Source organism: Muntiacus reevesi, chromosome 1 (assembly GCF_963930625.1).
Source record: "Muntiacus reevesi chromosome 1, mMunRee1.1, whole genome shotgun sequence".
NCBI classification, from domain to species: domain Eukaryota; kingdom Metazoa; phylum Chordata; class Mammalia; order Artiodactyla; family Cervidae; genus Muntiacus; species Muntiacus reevesi.
Genome location: NC_089249.1, coordinates 60,068,126 through 60,088,089, shown reverse-complemented (window position 1 = coordinate 60,088,089; position 19,964 = coordinate 60,068,126). Strand labels below are relative to the sequence as shown.

General features: G+C 54.9%; 1 protein-coding gene across 1 annotated transcript; it reads right to left on the bottom strand.

Moving 5' to 3' along the window:
• Positions 1 to 398: 398 nt before the first annotated feature.
• GTSE1 (G2 and S-phase expressed 1) lies at positions 399 to 19,908 on the bottom strand. The gene is made up of 12 exons (XM_065924368.1): positions 19,842 to 19,908; positions 19,298 to 19,499; positions 14,745 to 14,802; positions 14,017 to 14,641; positions 11,304 to 11,474; positions 10,529 to 10,643; positions 8,334 to 8,708; positions 4,444 to 4,516; positions 2,389 to 2,619; positions 2,007 to 2,211; positions 1,325 to 1,537; positions 399 to 873 (listed from the first exon to the last, which is right to left on the bottom strand). The coding sequence occupies exons 2-12, from the start codon at positions 19,317 to 19,319 to the stop codon at positions 790 to 792; spliced, it is 2,172 nt and encodes a 723-aa protein (XP_065780440.1). The 5' UTR covers positions 19,320 to 19,499; positions 19,842 to 19,908; the 3' UTR covers positions 399 to 789.
• Positions 19,909 to 19,964: the final 56 nt, after the last annotated feature.

The following is a 19,964-nucleotide window of genomic DNA, read 5'->3' as shown; positions in this document are numbered from 1 at the left end:
AGGCCGGGAGTGCGCCTCCCAGGGGCCCCGCCTCCTCCACAAGGAGCGCTCCTGCTCCAGCACCCCGGGAGTCTGTCCCTGCACACCACCCGTCACCCCAGCATCCCTCCTCCCCCGAGGTCCCCTCCATCCCGCCCCCGCACACCTCCCCTCCCCTCAGGTGTGGTCTCTGGACCATCACCTCGGGACCACCTGACTGCCCACTGACGTGCAGATGACAGGCTGCCCCGGACCTGGGGGCTGGGGCCTGGCGTCTGCACTTAACCAATTTTTCTTCATGCTAAATTGTGAAAATCACTTTGGTAGAAAGAATTAACATTTCAAATAATATACATTGTGCATACTGATCAGTAATAAAAACAGCTATCTGTCTTTGAAAATTAGGATAATCTTAAACATCAAGAGGTGGTTTAATCCATTTTTATTTACTTTACCATTTAACTTAAACTAGAATATTTAACTTTTCATACAATCTTAACTTTAAAGATGGTCACTTGCTATTTTATATGCAAAAAATCCAGACTCATCCGGAACGTACCCACTTTTCACTCTGCACCCAGGACGGGAGCGGGGCCAGGAGGACGGAGGCCATTGGCCTGCAGTGACCTTAGATGGCCAATCACCGCCCCCAATACCACGGCCCGCTCCAGGCACGGCAACTTCACTTAGGTTTTTGTTTCGTTTTACAACTTTTCCAACACAAATTCTTCTAAAACTTATCTCTGACAGTTGAGTACCACTTTAGGACTGTTCTTGTAACTGAGTAAGGTGCACGGAGTTTCACTCCACTCAGAACTTGAGGAGCGGAGACTCCATGTTCTCCTTGTCAGCCCCGGGGCTCAGCAGGATCAGAGGGGAAGCCAAGTCTATGAGCTGCAGGAGAAAAACCACACAGGTGAGTGGAGCGTCCGCAGCCCCCTTCCTGGCCCACAGGCCCCCGGCGGACGGGCCTCTGAAGCCAGGGCTGCCTGCAGCCAGTCCCCCGTGGTCTGGCCAAACTACTTGGGTGAACCTGGCCCGGGCCTAGTGGAGAGGCGCCCTGAGCACCACGTTTAAGCAGCTGGAAGAGAAAGTGGCACGCCCAGAAGAACTCTGAGCTCCTCTGGCATTTCTGCTCCTGTTAATAGGCGCTGGGGCCGTGGCCCCAGAAGAGCTCCGGGTGAGACGCCTCCTTGGCACTCACACTGCTGAGGCTGAGGCGAGCCGAGCCATGTGGCCCTCGGAAGCCCCGGTGGCCACTCTCCGGGTCACCGTGACGTGCCTGAGCCTCAAACCCAGCAGAGACCACCCGAGGCCAGGGCCAGCAGGCCCTGCGACAGCTCACCTGTCCCACCTCGTCGGGCGGCTTGGCCGCGGCCCTCCTGGGCGCCTCCAGGGTGTTTGTCAGGAGGTCGGCCAGGGGCCCACTTCCCGACGGCAGGGCCACAAACGCCTCGGGGCTCCTGCAGAAGTCGATGAGCGGGCGGTCGTCCAGGGCTGTGGCCACAGCCTCCACGGCGAGGCTGAGTCGATCCAGTTTGACATCCTCGAGGAGAGCCTGGACAAGAAACTAGACTGAAGGGCCATCCCGGCATCTTTTGTCAGCTGTCTGGGGAAAGCAGGTGGGTTCTACCTAGGCCCCAGGGGCTGCCAGTCTGTAGGCCTAAGGAAGGAGGCTGGGACGGCCCTGGTGGGCCGGGCTCTGGTGTGTGAGCACCGAGGAATCCCCTCCTGCTGCCTCCACCCTATCACCCCCTCCTGCCAGCGGTCATCATGGGAAGCCCCTCCCCTGTGAACCCCCATCCCGGATTCTCACACCTCCCCTGTGAACCCCCGTCCCGGCTTCCCACCCCTCCTGTGTGAACCCCCATCCTGACTTCCCACCCCTCCCCTGTGAACCCCCGTCCCGGCTTCCCACCCCTCCCGTGTGAACCCCGGCTGCCCCGATGTCAGACACAGGGAGATGACGTCCTCAGTCACCTGTGGGACCCAGGAACGCACTTGTCAGCCCTGCCTGCACCCCTCACCTCACTGGGGGCTGTGGCTTCAAGGGGTTGCACCTCGTCCAGGGCGACTTCTGTGGTGATACTTTGTGAAAAAAAAAAATCACTCTTTTCTGGAGAAAAGTCCAGCGCCTGCGGCACAGCAGACGGAGGCGAGCAGCTCCCGTCAGGGGACAAGTCGGGGCGCCTGGACACAGGCTGGCCGTCGCCCTCCCTGGCGGGCGCAGTTCTGCAAAGAGAAGAGGGCATCCGTCAGGAGGCTCCACATGGCGCTCTCGTCTGCCTGTGACCCGGGAGGACCGTGGCAGGAGCGGAAGTGGCATCTGGTGGAGAGGAGACCCCCAGCACACCATCACTTGAGGTTTTACGAATTGGAGATGAATGGACTGCAGCCTTTAACTCTTACCTCACTGTGGATTTTTTCTGGGGCTCAGAAGAGAGTCGCCGAGCAGATGCAGGCAGGGGAGAAGCCAGAGGCCTGGGCCTGGGCGTGGGGGTGGCCAGAGGGAGGCTGGAGAGTCGGCGGCTGGCAGGCGTAGGCAGGGCCGACAGGCGCCTCGTGCTCACGGGGGTCCTCGCGCTGCTGACAAGGCTCTGCGCGGCTGAGGACCACCTCACGGGAGTGCTGTGGGTCACCCTGGAGAGAGGAAAGCCTTCAGCAGAGATGACCCAAAACAAAACACTAAAGACTCAGCCGCACACCAACAGGAGAACACCCGTGGCTTTACTGTGACAGGCTCAGGCCAGCGAAGCCGCTGCAGCCCTGGGTGGCGGGAGGCACGCGCCACGGGCACCAGCCCCTGGGGCCCTGCAGCAGGCTGTGGCTCCTTCGTGGGCCCATCTGAGGTTCTGATCTGGCTCGGCTGCACATTAGGGGTGGAACCAGGAGACATTTCGTGGGAGTTCGTGGGGCGCTCCGAGTCCCCTTGCCGGCATTCCTGTTTCCACGAGGGAGTCCAGGCCCAGGGCGGGCCGGCGGGATCACGCAGCTTCCCTGCACATACCTGCTCGGAGTCTAAGGCCCTGGAGCCGGGGCGAGCATAGGCGAGTGAGCCGGGCGCCAGCTTCCCCATGCGCCTCCCCTTCCCACTCTGACGACCGTGACTTCCGCTGCCTACCAACCCTGCCTCACTGCTGCTTCGTCTCGTTGCTGCCGATAAAGGGAGGCTGCAGAAAATAAACTGCTATCTTAGCATAAACGAGTCTAAGACCTCTCACAACAGGAGCCCGTGGGAGGCTGGGAGACACACGCCATCCATCAGTGACAGTGTGCGTGTTCAAGAAGAATCTAAAAGCAAACTTGCATCAGCACTGACTGAAAGGCAGTCGCCACAGGGGTGTGGGCAGGAGGCGCTGTGACCAGGCCGCCGCTCCCTGCAAGCTTCTGAAACCTGCCCCACGTCCTTCACTGAGACCACTGGTGGCAACAGACTCCAGCGAAAATGAAAATACAAACGAACGTGGCCTTCAGCGCAGCGCCGGCAGGTGGGAATACTTCCCTACGGCCTGGCGAGAAAACCACGGCGCAGGGAGGCGGCCAGTGGCTGTCCGCTCTGGTTTTGCTCTGACCCCGCGTGCGTGGCGGGGAGGTGGCCCAGTGTGGCTGGTGCTAGGAGGGGAGGCCTGGCCCAAACCCAGGAAGTGCCTGCCAAGTTCACGGACAAGCAGAGGCAGGCCCAGAGCCCTGGAGAGCCGGGAGGGAGGGCCCTGGCCCCAGGGCTCATGCTGCCCATCCCAGCCCGTGGGGTCCGAGGCTGCACTCCCACCCTGCTCACGGCACTGGCACCAGGCCCCTGCCCCGGACCTCACTGCACCCCACCCCCCAGCTGACGGACACAGGACTGAGGGGCCGGGTCCCTGCTCTGTGACAGCACTCAGAGCTGGGGAGGGCCAGCTGCGAGGACGGAGCTGCCCGCCCCCTCGGGGGGAGGCCCTCTGTGGGAAGGACCCCAGAGTGCACCGTGCGTGGGGTGTGTGTCGTCTGTGTGCACGCGTGCCTGTGCATTTTCTTACTGCTCGCCTGGGTCCACGCCCACTGGGCAGACGAGGAAATGAGGCCAGCAACCTTCCCTAAGCCGCACGAGATGCTGACCAGGCAGCGGCAGCCCCGGGACCCAAACCCAAGTCTGAGCCAGGCCAGCGGTCTTCAGCCGCAGCACACGGGAGTCACCTGAGACCCTGCAGGCCCTCGGCTCTACCCAGACCGACCGAGCAGAACCTCCGAGGAGGCTGGGCGGTCTGGCCGGAGACCTGCAGGCTGAGAACCGGCAATCCCGCCCCCGGGGGCGAGTCTGTGCTTCCGCCAACCTCGAGGACACCACGGTGGCTCAGGAGATGGGGCTCAGGCCGGGCCCGCGGGGCCAGGCTGTGGGGGTTCCACACGTCAGAGGCCACGCTCTCAGAGGTTACCAGGGACGCAGTTTGTTCTCATAAGAAGACAGGAAGCAGACAGATTCAGTACCTCCCCACCGACGTGCAGGACTGTGGCCTCTGCGCCCGACAGGACTTCGGCGTCGCACCGTCCGGGGGTTCACCTGAGACAAGAGCAAGTGAGTGGTCAGGCAGCCGGGGGCACCCACCTTCACTGCACGGGCAGCCTCCTCTAAGCGTCTCTGTCCTCCCAAGTTGCAGGGAAAACCTGCAGCCCCAGAGTGTGGGGGGACCCACCCCGTGACCAGCGGGTGCAGCAGAGGGAGAGCCCTGGTCCCACCGCAGCCCTCAGCCTGGCTGACCCCGGATGGGGACAGAGCCCTCAGCAGATGACCCTCTCAGGTCTCCACGAGCCCCTGCAGCGGAGCTAACAAGGGGGGTCGGACGAAGGTTCCAGGTGGGCCCCACGGAGCCTGCCACGGCCTCTACTCTCTGGAACTGGGACGGCCCAGGGTCATCAGAAGACACAACAGTATGTACCTGCCGTCTGGCGGCTGACAAGCGTTTCCCCGTGGGATCTCACCTGGTCATGGGGCGACGACAAGCAGGCTCAGAGGACTGAGTCCCGGGCCACCGTCCACGGGAGCGAGTCCCAGACTCACCCAGGGCCGAAGCTCAGGCACCACGCCCCGGGCAGCACCCTGCTGTCTTGGAGGCCACGGGCTGAGGCCACGACAGCCCCAGAGGGGAAGGCGGCCCGGGTCCCCGAGGAACCGGGAAAGGCCCAGGCCATGTCTCCCCCTCTTAGAGCAGCCTGCACTGGCCCCCGGGCACCGAGCCCACCCCCTGCCCCCATCGCGTCCCTGTGCCTCTTCACAGCAGGATCTCAGAGAGCCGCCTCCACAGGCTCATACCCACCCCCACCTCCTGTTCCCTGTAGAAGCTGATCTTGTCAAAGTGGTTCCCGCACCACAAACAGACAACACAGGGTAAAGGCCACCCCACCTCCAACCTGTTTCCTGAGGCGCTTGCCTTCTGTCTCTGTATTACACAGCCTGCGACTTCTTGAGACATCTCCACCGGAGCCCGGCTCCCTTGGGGTCCCCACCCCAGTCCACACGGCCGCCTGGCCCCCAGGGTTTCTGGCATCAAGAGTCTAAGAACAGCACACAGCCCACCACCCTGCAGCACCCTCCCACCCTGCCTTGAGGGCTGAGAACTGCTTCCGCCTTTTGCTGGTTTCTTATTGGGCGCCCTATGATTAAACGCCCCACAACCTGTCCTTGGCAGCACTCCACGTGGTTACCTCTCAGACACCAAGTCCACACATTTCAGGCCTCCTCCTGAGGGAGCCTGCACTGACCAACAAGCTGAGAGAACCTGCCTAAACTGTTTTCCAACTTCTTTTATTCATGCCATTAAGCACAAGCTGGAATCAAGATTGCCGGGAGGAATATCAATAAGCTCAGATATGCAAATGACACCACCTTTATGGCAGAAAGTGAAGAGGAACTGAAGAGCCTCTAGATGAAAGTGAAAGAGGAGAGTGAAAAAGTTGGCTTAAAGCTCAACATTCAGAAAACTAAGATCATGGCATCCAGTCCCATCACTTCATGGTAAATAGATGTGGAAACAATGGACACAATGACAGCCTTTATTTTTATGGGCTCCAAAATCACTGCAGATGGTGATTGCAGCCATGAAATTAAAAGACGCTTACTCCTTGGAAGGAAGTTATGACCAACCTAGAGAGCATATTAAAAAGCAGAGACATTACTTTGCCAACAAAGGTCTGTCTAGTCAAGGCTATGGTTTTTCCAGCAGTCAGGTATGGATGTGAAAGTTGGACTGTAAAGAAAGCTAAGCGCAGAAGAATTGATGCTTTTGAACTGTGGTGTTGGAGAAGACCCTTGAGAGTCCCTTGGACCACAAGGAGATCCAACCAGTCCATCCTAAAGGAGATCAGGTCATCAGAAGGCCAGATACTGAAGCTGAAACTCCAATACTTCGGTCACCTGATGTGAAGAGCTGACTCATTTGAAGACCCTGATGCTGGGAAAGACTGAAGGCAGGAGGAGAAGGGGACGACAGAGGATGGGATGGTTAGATGGCATCACTGACTCAATGGACATGAATTTGAGTAGACTCTGGGAGTTGGTGATGGACAGGGAGGCCTGGCATGCTGCGGTTCATGGGGTCGCAAAGAGTCGGATAGGACTGAGCGACTGAACTGAACTGATACTTACAATTTGACAGTACACTTATCTGACTGCATTTCTTATCTTTTACTAGAAAAATGTAAGTTCCATCAGTAGAAGCTATCTTACCATGACGTCCCTCGTACCTGTAAGAGTGCCGCACAATGGACAACACTCAACCCACAGCTCATTCCTTCTCTGGGGCGGGGGTGGGGGGGAGGCGGGCTGCGGGGGGGCTCCCCGAGCAGAGACTGAACCCGCACCACCTGCCGTGGAAGCGCAGGGTCTCAGCCTGTGCACCAGGGAAGGCCCAGAGCGGCTCATTCTCACATGAGCAGGAACTCCAGTGAACTTTTCCGGTGTTAACAGCTCCCTGAATTGGTCAGCAAAGCTGACGACTTCAAGATCCTGAAGCCGCTAGACAGCACGGCCAGAACCACCCCGGCCCTTCGTCAGCACTGGGTAGCCTCCTGCATGACGCACGTTCCTCAGAAGAACTCACCTTGACCAGATGCCGCACCTGGCAGACACCACGCGGGGCTTTCTGCCCAGTGGCCCCGGCAGACGCTGCGGCAGTGGGAGAGCCCGAGGAGGCTGGAATTGGGAGCGGCAAAGGACTGGAGAGGAGGGAGTTAGAGAAGAGAGGACTAGAGAGAGAAGGTGCTCTAGGAGCCCGAGAGGGACCCCGAGTCCCGGCTGTGCAGTGAGCGCCGGGACCACTGCACGGGACCACCAAACACGCCCAGCAGCCGGCCAGAGGGGACACCTCGAGGACACACGGCACAGGCAGGAGGGGCTCGCAAGGGCCACGCCTTAGTGGCAGGGATGAACTATCCCGAGAGTAAAGGCTGAGGCCCTCCCCCACCATCAAAGCTCTAAAGGAAGCCTTGAAAGGATCGAGTTCTCCTGAAACCTAACTGCCTGTCAAAGCAAGGTTCAACTCCTTAAAGAAAGACAACCAAGTCCAGACATGCAGAAAATTTATGATGTCTAGCAGACAATAAAAAAATCATTAGACATGTGAAGAAGCAGGAAAATGTGACCATAACCGGAGGAACATTAGTCAATAGAAACAAGCCCAAAATGATATAGAGGATAGAATCAGAACAAAGAGACTTTAGAGCGACCATTACAGACGTGCTCAAGAATTCACAGGAAAACACACACCATGAGGACAACGAAAGGGGAGACTCTAAGGTCAGAAATGAAAGTTTAGCTGGACGGACTTACGAGCAGGTCAGACACACCACGGGGAGAAGACGCGTGCACGCGGAGAGATGCCAGTAGAAACGAGCCAAAGAGAAGCACAAGAGGAAGGCGGGGGACAGGGCCCGAGTGACTGAGAGGACAACACGAGGAGGCCTCTGACCCAGGCAACTGGAGGCCCAGGACCCGAGGCGGGGCGAGAAAACATGTCTGAAGAAACAACGGCCACATCTTCCCCAGATCCAATTAAAAATATCACCCCACAGAACAAAGGAGCTCAAGAACGCCCAAGCAGGATGAACACAAAGAAAGCCATACAAAAATATGTTAGTAACCAAAACCCTGAAAATAACAGCAGAAAATCTTAAGAGCAGCCGTGGAACAACGATGTATTTACACAGAGGGGAGTAATTTAAGAAATTCACTAACTCATCCAAACCTACAAAAATTAGAAGACATATAAAATGCTTTATGAAAAATGAAAGCAACCACCATCACCAAAACTGATAATTATTTGAAGTGTAAACACAATTTGTTCACTATTTTAAAAACATGTTCAAGTTCATCTGTGACTTACCAGTAGAAAACCCGGGAATTTTAAACTGATTCGCTGGGGCAGGCACAGCCTTCGCCTTGGAGTTCAGACAGGAGCCGCGCCTCACTGTGCCCCCAGTCTCGCCCCTTCCAGAAGACCCTGACAAACCACCGTGAGAGCGCGGCCCAGGGCCTCCCTGGTCCGGGGTCTGGGGCTGGAGGGGGGCTGCTCTGGGGGGCCCCCTGGGCGGCTCCGCAGGCCACTCCGCAGCCCCTGGCCTCTGGCTTTGCCTGCAGGCCACGCCCCCGGGGCCCGCCTTCAGGGTTGGCCGTGGCAGGCCGTGCCCCGTTCTGCCCGTCTGGCTAGAGCTTGACCGGGCACTGTCCACAGAGATGCCTGGACGTTCACTTGGTTTAGCTGGAAGAGGAGACAGGAAATCTGGTTATCATTCAAGCTGATGCTGTGTTTAAATGACGAAGTTATTTAACACACACACAAGATACGCGACCTTTAGCATATCTACCTTAGAATATGGAAAAGAAAACGACTTATTTCTATCATGCTGATTTCCATATTAAAAAATACGACATAAAAAAATAAAAAAAATAAATAAAAAAAATAAAAAATACGATAGAGGAACAATATTCTGCATGTGCGCCAGGCAACATCTTCAAACACAGGACAACCCGGGTTGCTCGTGGCTTAGTTGAGTGTGATCTAAGGCGCTAATTCTAGACATGATCGCCAAGATTTACAAGGATGCATGAACTGAAGCTCTCCTGTCCTCACTAGGTCGACAGTAGAACTCTATCCCAGCCAAGCAGGTGAAGACGGACAGTCTGGTCAGATGCTGCATCCGACCAATCAGGGGTGTGGGCAGGGCAACACGGAGAGCAGATGTGCCTTACTGGTCAGTTCCTTTCCGCCGCAGGGAGGCTGGGTCCTGTCAGTCACCAGCACTATTTAAATGAGCTGGGTGAAAATACTCAGCTGCCAATATAGCCAGCACAGAGGCCAACCTGGTGAAAGGTTCTTAAAGAGAAACTCAGGAGAAGGACTAAACCACAGCCCACGTCACACAGCGTGTAAGGCTCACGACACTCTCCCCCCAACACTGTCTGAGCTGACCCTGGGGATTTTTGCCACGGAAAACAGAAACACGCACTCACCAGGAGGCCCCCCCAGCCTATCTCGACCTTTCCCAGAGGCAGGATCAGAAATCAGAGACAGAACTGGTGCTAATGCCTGAACCAACACAGCTGGATTCACAGCGCCTAATGTAACAAAACTTCGTTTCCCTGAACACGTGCCACATGCCAGACACAGGGCTGGGGCATCATGTGGTTCTCAGGCCCACAGGGACACTGCGAGGGCAGTGCCACCCCCCAGGTCTGTAAAGGTACAGACGTGACTTCAGCTCTCCTAACCACCCAGGCGGCCGGGACTCCAGATCGGACCAGCCTCGCTCCAGAGGAGAGACGTCTCACGTTTGTGTACAAAACGCAGGCTGTCCTGCCTGGCTTAGAGCCTGCACAGCAAACCTGCTTGGAAGAGGTTTTAGTCCTTGAGAGCAGGAGGCCGCATGCCTTCCCCACAGCCTCCTAGGGTTTCTCCCCTTTACCAGTAGATGGCACCCTCGGCTTGGAAAGACAGCAAAGTCACCTGAATTCAAACAGGTCTGAGCAGATTTAAACAAACACCCAAGAGTTACGGCTCCTACGCCCTACACTATCTGGAACAGCCCTACTTTTAAAAAAAACCTATGTTTGATCACGTGGCTGAGGCCGGTCTCAGCGTCATGCCGGGTCCTCTGGCACCAGGACGGCGTGCCCACCTTGTGACGGCTTGTGCTCAGTCGTGTCTGACTCAGCGACCCCGTGGACTGCAGCCCGCCAGGTTCCTCTGTCCATGGGATTCCCCAGGCAAGAATGCTGGAGTGGGTTGCCATTTCCTTCTCCAGGGGCTCTTCCCAACCGAGGGATCGAACCCACGTCTCTTGCATCTCCTGCACTGGCAGGCGGGCTCTTTACCTACAGAGCCACCTGTGACAGCGTAACTCAGTTGAAACTAGACCGCCCGCCTGACTGCCTCTCGGAGGAGGAGGGCAGCCACCTTGAGGATGGAGGCCTCAACAGTCTCCCCACTCCAGACCACAGCAAGCCTTCCAGAACCTGCAGCTGAGCTGAGTTGTTCTGTGAGGAGTCTGGCAGGAACAAGGCGCTCAGGGCTGGCCTTACCTCTGCCAGCCGCAGGAGAAGCGGAGCTCAGGCCTGAGACAGACCCCGACGAGGACCTTCCCGCCAGGCCACCAGCACACCCAGGTGGTTTCAGCATGGTCTTCTTCGGCCCGGACTAAAACAGAGACTTCATTACCCACCCAAGACTTCCTTCTGCAGAAGTCGGGGTTTTCAACAGTTTACAAGTTATCATCTCGTATCTGAGAAAGGTCAAGCAGTGCTCCCCGGCGTGGCCGCCAGGTTCCCTGTGTGAGGAGCACTGGGAGCCTGCTGACCGCGGCCGTGGGGCCGGGACCCCAGCTTGTGCAGTTGATAGCTGCAGGGCCCAGTGTGGGCAAGCTTAGCAAGTACCACCAGGGCCGTGGCACTTTCACAAGCTCACAGAGCTCAGCGCTGGGAAACAAACGGCAAAGACAAGGACGGTCGCCTCCACGCCTGCGAGGAGTTGTAGTTTTCAAAGCACTGACAGCCCATCTTCTCGGCGCACCAATCCCGCGAGGGAAGCAGGGGCATCTCTGCCGTCAGACACCCTGATGTCGGCTGGGGGTCAGGGGGCTGACGTTCCGCGGTGCCCACGGCTCCCCAGGGGTAGTGGCCAGGCCCTCACGTGTGCCAGGCCTGCGTGCCCTGCATTTCACCATGCTGCCCTTCCTGGACCCTGTCTTCAACCTTCTAAACTTGATTTTGGTCCAGACGCGTCCCACATCCTCAAAGCTGCCCCTTACTCCCTGCACTCACAGGCCAATTCCCACTGCCCCAGCCCCGGCCAACCCACCTTGTTTGGAACTGGGAGCGACCGCTTTCCTGGGACCAGGTGGCTTCCACTGGCTGGCAGACTGGCGACGTCCCGGGCGGTGCTGGGCTTGTCCGGGGGCATGCTGCCGTGGGCGTCCTTTTCATTTTGGATTTTCATCCCGGGAGGACTAGCTGGTTTCTCTCTCGCAGGCTGAAAAATTGTAAATTGAAAAGTGAGAACTGTCTAGTCTTTCACAATGTAGAGACACATGAAGGCTTCAATTAGAGGGCAGGCACCATCCATCTTCCCCACACGCAGTCCTCAATTCATCAACAGGAGAGAAAAGAAGATAGCGGTTCACTTCCTCCGCCAAATTACCACAGGAAAAAATGATGATGGAGCCTGCTTCCTCATTAAAAACAGGGTAAAATAATACCGAGACAGACCATTAATAGGAGAGAACTCCTCTAGGGCTAGTCCTCAATCAGGATTCTTATTTAAGGGTGATAATGAGGAAACTGGATCTAGTTACACAAATTTTAAAATGCTGCACAGAAAGGAATCATTCATTAAATGGTCATGCCCTCTACCAGATGAGCTGCTCAGTTGCAATAAATCTTCATCTAGTACTGAAGGGCATTTTTCTTCAGCAAGCAGAGCCCAACAAAGAATAAATTCCTCACTTCTAGGTACAAGGGCGTTCGTGGAAGTAATTCATGCTTCCATAAATAACTCCTCATACCAAGAAGAGTTCGTAAGAAGCAAAAGAAGCTCATAAAGCAGTAACCTTCTTTCTCTTTTACATCATTTTTTATATTGAGATATGCTTCACGTAAGTTAAAGTCCACCATTTTAAAGTGTACACTTCAGTGGTTTTTACAATACTACCACAGCGTCACTTGACATTTTTGTTGCCCCTAAAAGCAACTCCTGGCCATCAGCACTCCCTGCACCTCCCAGCCAGGCGTCCACGGATCCACCGTCTGCAGAGCATGACACAGCTCGCCTGCTGCAGTCACTTCCTGTAACTGAGACAGTACAACATGGGACCTTCCGCGTCTGGCTTCTTCCTGACCATGTTCCCCAGGGTCACCCGTGTTTACCACGTGTCAGTCCAGCATTTCTTCACACCCAAAAGTATCCCAACTGCATGCACAAATTGCATTTCCCTTATCCAGTCATCAGCTGGTGGGCATCTCGATTATTCCTACTTTTTGGTTATTATGAATGAAGCTACTTACAACAGTGCTACACAGGTTTCTGTGTGGACATATGTTTTCAATTTTCTTGGGAATGTGCCCAAGTGGAACATGTGGAATTGCTGGATCATGTGATAATTCTGAGTTTAACTTTTCCAGGAACTGCCCAACTGTTTTTCCACTGCGGCTGCACCACCGCACAGCCCTATGGGCAATGCACGGGGACGCAATTTCTCCACGTCCTCATCAACACTTACTTTGTTCTTTAATTCTCACTACAGCCATCCTGGGCTTTCCTCATAGCTCAGTTGGTAAATCATCTGCCTGCAATGCAGGAGACCCTGGTTTGATTCCTGGGTCGTGAAGATCCCCTGCAGAAGAAAATGGCAACCCACTCCAGTATTCTGGAGCCTGGTGATCTGCAGTTCATGGGGTCACAAAGAGTTGGACATGACTAAGCGACTAAGCACAGAAGAGCTGAAATTACATCACAACCCCAGCCCTGAGTCTACGTGTTACACACACAAATCTAGGCCCAAGTTCAGTGGTGCACATGGACCCACACTGCTTTGATTCTGGAAAAGTCACTTCAGAAATGTACATCCAAACGATCTGCGGGAAGAGGCATTTGCATGACTACATGACAGCTTCAGCCCTGGGGAAGCAGAGGCCACGTACCCCCTCGAAGGGTCTCCGTGCAGACCCCGTCCAGCCTGGTTCAATTCTGGGTTCTACTAGCAGGAAGTCGTGGGGGTGAGAAGCTGTGCTTGCGGAGGGAAACAGATTTTCTCTGCTGGGTGTTTTGCACTGACCTAACCCTGCTGACAGCCCTGCAAAGCAAAGCTCCTCTCTAAGTGGCTGGGAGTGCCAAAGCTGGCGGCCAGGGCCGCGGAGCTGGGGATGGCGCAGGGCAGGCTCCCGGCTGCTCCCTCGCCTCCCCTGGGCTACCGCCCCGCCCTGAGCTCAGAGCCAGCGAGGCAAACCCAGGAGGCAGCCGCAGCCTGACCCCATCCTGCTACCCATGAGGCACTGGGACCCCCAGCTTCCTAGAGCTGGCTGGCCGCACCCCAAAGGCACACGTGTCCCCCACCACATCCCAGGGCAGCACCTCCACTCATGTCTGGGAAGAAGGCAATCTAAACACAGTCACGGTTCAGAGGGAGACTCATGGCCATCCAGGAGGGGGATTTGGGGAAGAAGCTGCTTAACGCACCTAAAATCCCTAATGGGGGGTTGGGGGGGCTGGCGAGGGGGAATGTCCAGTGCTGTAACAAAACGAAAGGGAAGATCTCAAACGGAATGGAAGAGGAGGTGTCCTTGAGTCACCACAATAGGGACGCAGCCCTGCCCATGCCACCCCCACCTGGCTCCCCACGCCACGGACATAGCTCCTTCTAAACATCCCACGCGTGCACCTCAGAGCCCTCCCTCTGAGCAAGACATTCCCAGGTTCCCCCCACAGTGGTCTGTTCCAGGGCATAAACCCACGGGGCGCGGAAGCAAGGCAGCATCTGATCCCCAGATAAAAGTGCTGGTGTGGCTGGGGAGGCTACCTTCTCCATGGCCGAAGGAAGGCTCTTTCCTCGAAGGGACGAGGTTCGGGGTGGCGGCAACTTGCTGGCGACCTTCCTCGGGGCCCCGGCCTGGTTTGGAGGCTGAGCAGCACTAGGCTCTGCTGGCAGAGAAGGGCACGAGGCAGGTGGCATCCCCGAGGTCTCGGGGCGGCTGGCCTGGGCAGGAGAGGCTGGCAGGGCTGTGCTTGAGGCGGGCTGAGTGCCCCGGGCCAGAGGTGCCCTCCAGAGGCCGTCCGACAGGCAGTACGTCTCCCGCTTAAGTGACTTGGGGCTTTTCTTCATTTCGTTTTCTCTATCAAAGAGGTTTACTTTGAGTTTTGACTCCTGAATGAATCTTTCCACTCCCTGGCTCCCAGGGTCTTCGGGCTGGGCGGCCTGGGCCACCTTGGTTCTGCCGTTGCTTTGTATCTGGAAGGCCAGTAGGTGAGCTTCTTTATAAACTTCCACAAACTTTTCCCCTGTGAGTGGACTCCAGGTGAAGTGTCTTTCAGAAGCTGGCAAAGGAGGTTCTTCGGGAATTTGATTATTTAATTCTAAGCTGGCAGCAATACATCTTTCTTTATGGCCAATGGGTCCAAAAAAGACTTCATCATCTTCATTGGCACTATTTTAAAAGAAAAGGATTATTAACAACACTGGCATTTACATGAAAGACTTGACTGAACGTGGTTACACCAAGGCAAGGGGAGAAAACTCATCCTTTTTACCTTGAAGAAGACAACGAAAGGTCGAAGTCAAACTTTTCATCAGCCAACAGAAGAATGTCTGGGGAGGAAAAAGTCAGCCGTTACCTTAGGGGTGGGCTGATAATGAGAAAACATCACCAGTCTCCACAGCGATCAAAACTCTTCTCAAATTTCACTTCTCCAAGTGTGACATCAGTATTGTAATAATCACATTTTCTCAAGGGGCTCTAGATTATCTTAATTTTTCCTTTAAAAAACAAAAATAGCATCAACCATTCTGTGTTCGCTAAGCTGCCATCAAAGCCCAAGTCCTTGTTTTTAAGTCCTAAAGACATGATCTAAAATGCACTCACTGAGTCATTCGATTAGCTTTGCAAGACTCCGGTCAGTCATTTTCAGGTACAGAATATCTTCAAAAGACCACCTGCCTCAGCTCCCCAACTCCCCATTTACAGACTACACCCAGTCCTCTTTCAAAAGCAAATTTAACGCTCCTCACAGGCACAGTAGGGGCTCCATGCACACCTGAGGTCCATCACCGCTCCCTGGAGCCCATCCCGATAAACCATAAACCGCTGCTGACATCCTGTGTTCACAGGGCCTTTGCCGGCCCCAACGGCCCAGGAGCCTCTGGGCGAGCACACCACTGGCCTGGGGCCACCACTCCCCGCCCCAGCTTCACATCCCGCTCCACGCCCGCCTCCGTTAGGGCTCCCTAGGGCTCCCACAGCCTCGGACCTGACCTCTGCCTTAGCATCCCCATCCTCTAAGAGTGTCTCGACCTTCTGTGGCCCCAACTAGCCTGGAAGCTCCTCCAAAACAGTAAGTGTCTAGTTCTCTCCCAAGCTCCCCAAAGTCCACCTCAAGGTCTGGAAACTTAGCAAATATTTCTCAAAATGCAATGAACTGGGGATTCCCTGGTGGCCCAGTGGTTAAAAGTCTGCCTAAATCAACACCAAGCAACATTAACCAACAAGTGAACAAAAGGAAAGAATTTGGCAGTTAAAACTGCTGCAATGGACAGATGCTATGATTACATACAAGAAATATCAAGAAAATCAACCGAAAACTATTATAAATTATGAAAGAATAAAAGCAAACATCTGAGGACAAAATTATTACACAACAAATCAACAGCTTTCATATCTAAAAAGAACAGAAGATATAATGGAAGAAAAGACCTCATTTACCATAGCACCAAAAAATGCAAAACACCTATGAATTAACAAGAAATATGCAAGATGGATCTAAAGGAAGTTTAGTATATCATAAAAGTAACATATCAAGTAAAAGAGGAAAATGCATTATTCAATAAGTGGTATTGAGACAAACTAGACAACCCTTTGAGAGGGAGAAATACATGCATCTGACGTTTGACCCATAGCTCACAGGCCATACCGGGACAAATCCCAAAAAGGTCAAAGACTTAACTGAAAAAAGCGAAACTCCAAAAGAACAAGAAACCATGGGGAAATCCCTGTATAGCCTGGAGTGCGGAGGTCTGACACCAAGCTGGAAGCCATAAAACAACAGGTTGATAGTCCAATATATTAAACATTAACATCTCGGCATGACAAAAACCACCATGAGCAAAGTTAGAAGGAACGACAGACAGGGAACACACACAGCTCACATCATGAAGGGCTGCTAGTGAACACTCCTGCAGACTGCAGGCAAACGGCTGACGCGTGAGGAAGAACGGGCAAATGACCTGAACAGAGGGAAGTCACAGGAGATAAAATGAAACGTTCTGAAACATATCACCAGTTCGGTCACACTCAAAAACAAGAGCAACGAGAAACTCAGAGATTCCCAGGACTCCAGTTTTCATTGCTATGACTGTTAAAAATCTGAAAGTTTGGTTTGTAAGTTACTGCAGCTCTACAGAGGGCAGCCTGACAGTACCCACCAAGAAAGACACGCACACACCTTGACGGGACTCCTACTGCTGTCAAGGACCCCACCCGGTTTACTGCACTTGGAACAGCAAGATACCAGCCACTAGCTGAGTTAAGAGTTCCCGGATGGCAGGGAAGCGGACAGCATATCCCCACAGCGGAATGGAACATGACTTGGGCTCAGAGAAGAACAGTAACACTTCCTATATTGATACACAGAGCTCATCAAGATAAATTAGAGGCAAAACCCAAGATGGCACCCAGGGTTCTACATGCTACAGAAGAGGGGGTCTGGACTGACAGGTACTGCCTTGCACGTGCACGAGTCAGGTCTGGACTGCCCAGGAGACCAAGGAGATCGGTGGTCTCTGGAGGTGGTAACTGGGCAGCGGAGGGACAGAAAGGAGAAGGAGATGGACTTCTCACTTTTCAATGTGTCTAAAACCTAGGAAGTCAATTTCATGGGTCACTACCAGAAAATTCCAAACGTCTGCTGTGGGAAAAGGAATCCTGGGCCAGGAGTCAGGGGAAAAGCCTTCTACGCCAGGCTCTGCCACAGGCTCAGGGTGACTTGGGTGAGCTGTCCCGTTCATCCACTCTGCAAACACGGGCTGCGTCCTCTGCGAGGCGCTCCTCGCGGGCACACACCGTGAAAGGCAGTGCGGGGAGGGGCCGCCGGTATGTGGGGACACCTCTGAGGCCACGGCAGGAGGAGGTGGAAACACAGGTCAGGTCACATCCTGGGTGGCGTCCAAGCCATGGCAAGCTTTTAGATTATTCAGAGTGCAATGGGACCTACCAAAGGGTTTTAAACAGAAGACTGTTGTACTCTAACTTTTGTTTTTAAAAGGCTACCCTGGTGGATGTGCTAGAAAAGAAGCAGGTGGTATCTACTGAAATTACAGTGCACACATTGGCTAAAGTGCAAATTATACATGTAGGTGGAGGCAAATTAATATGGCTGAGACCAAGGTGGTAGCATTTGGGTGGAGCTGGAAAGACGTAGATGGACCCAAAATATACGGTGGAAATGACAGTAACTGATGACTGAACAAATGCTTCACAACTTTCTCAGCTGGGTGAATGGACAGGCAATTGACTTCTATTACAGAGACAACAGAGAAGAAAAGGGCCACCCACTCCCGAATTCTTGCCTGGAGAATTCCATGGACAGAGGAGCCTGGTGGGGTACAATCCATGGGGTCACAAAGAGTCGGACAGGACTGAGTTTCTTTTCACTTCTCACAAAGACAAAGAACCTGCCAAGAATGGGGGACCCGCTGTGTAAGAGGTGGGCAACATTCACGTGAAGACGCCAGCCAGCCAGGTGCATGCACAAGCCCAGAGCTCAGAGGAGAGTCTGTGCTCCAAACAAAACGTGGGCACCACCAGAAGGTGGAAGAGTTTAAAGCCATTTAAAGCAGAAAGATTTAAAGCCATTTAAAGTGAAAGGATTTAAAGGACTGTCTGAGAACCTGTAGGAGCGGAGGGGGAATTCAAAGAGACCCCAGACCAGGTCCTGGGGAGCTCAACTTCGGAAGGTGGGACAGAACGAGAAGCCTGCAAAAAGATGGAGATATACCGGCCAGAGTGTGCGGAAGGAAAAGCAAGAAGCCAAGCTGGCCAAGTTTCCTGTAGGAGAAAAGGGCAAAAGTCACTGAAAGGACAGAAAAAATGACCACGGATTTCACAACACAGATGTGCTCAGTGACGGACAAAGGCATTCTGGGTGAAGTGAGAGGGCAGAGAGGGTTCGGAGGGGTTAAAGGTTGTGGAAAAAAACAGCGAAACAAGTGGAGAAAGTTCTTGCTCTGAAGTCTGGCTCTAAATGAGGCCCACAGCAGTGGAGAGGGTGTGGAGCGACAAGTCGGACAACGGGACCTATTCATACATCAGTGATGAGCGTGAACAAACAGACAAGAAAGATAAAAAAGATATAAAGGATGGGTGACGGACAGGTGAAGCCCTCAGGAAGCAGCAACAGGGATTCAGCTGCACATGCAAGGGACTGGAAAGGGAGGGTGTCGACGCGAGGGTGGAGGACAGGGTGCAGCAGCAAACGCTGTTCTAGACCCGAGGAAGCAGCGCTGATGACTGGCAGTCTTGGGGCTGTTTGTGCAGAATGGGGGTGTTAAGGAGAAACAGGGGTACCCTGACTCACACACGTGTCATGAAGACAAAGGATATAAAGGATGTCCCCACGCTTCAGCAGAAAAGGAGGGCAGGGCCCGTAACTCCTTTTGTGAGGTTGAGCTCTCACTTCCACATTCACAGCAGGCAGGAACGGAACAAGACAGCAAGGCTACAGGCCAGGTCGCCTCGTGGATGTGCAGGCAAAGATCCTGGACAAGTCTCAGCAACCAGCCGAAAGGCATCAGTTCCACTGACCTGAGTGCCTATGGAGTGTGTCAGGCCCTGCGGACACTGAAGTATATAGAACGGAGACGAATCCCTGCTCCGCGGAAAGTCACAAATGGGGGGTAAAAAGAATGTAGAAAACCCGGAAAAGAAACAAATTAGAGGAATGCAAAAACTCCGGGAAGACAGGGAGTTTACCGGGGCGCAGAGAACGGGATGACTACTGAATAAACGAGCGAGTTCTCTCAGGAGCTTTAAATCGACCTGCGTGTTCCCTGAGACCCCCGAGCCGACAGCGCTGCGGAGACTAGGACGTACCTTCCTTCTTGGGAGCCTCCATCTCCGCTTCTTAGGGGGGCCAGGCAGGCTGAAGGTACGTCGCTGCCGCCCCCTCCTTCCGCGGCCAGGGTTGTCAGAGGTCACAGCAAGGAGCAGGAGACAGAAGCCGGGCGGGTGTCGGAGCCCGGGTTCCTCCAGCCCCCCAGGGAAGCCCCCACCGTGCGCGCCGCTGTAGCACCGGCTGGGCAGAGAAGGCGAGTCAGGGAGAGACCGCGAGGCCGGCAGAGGCCACCGCGGCCGCAGCCCAAGACCCTCCGCCCCGGACCGTTCGCCTCCGGGCCGGCGCCGTCCGAGGCAGGCCCAAACGGGGGCCCCGGACCTGAACACCCAGACCTCCCCGGCTGGGCTTCACGCCAGGGGTCTTCGGCTTGAAGAAGACCTCCTTCAGCTTCGCCGGAGCTCGCGAGGGGTGCCCCGCCGCCCCCGGCCCGAACTCCCGACCTGGCCCGACCCCACCCTCCTAGGACCCCTGACCGCCGCCCACTCACAGAGCCGCACCCGAGTCGCCCGGCGACCCCCTTACCCCAGAGCCGCCGCGACACCCGCCAGACGCGCCTGCGCCTTAGGTTTAAACGCGGCGCGCAGGAAGCGCTGAGGGCTGTTGATTGGCCGGTTTGAAAGACCGCGGGTCCCGGTGCATCCTGGG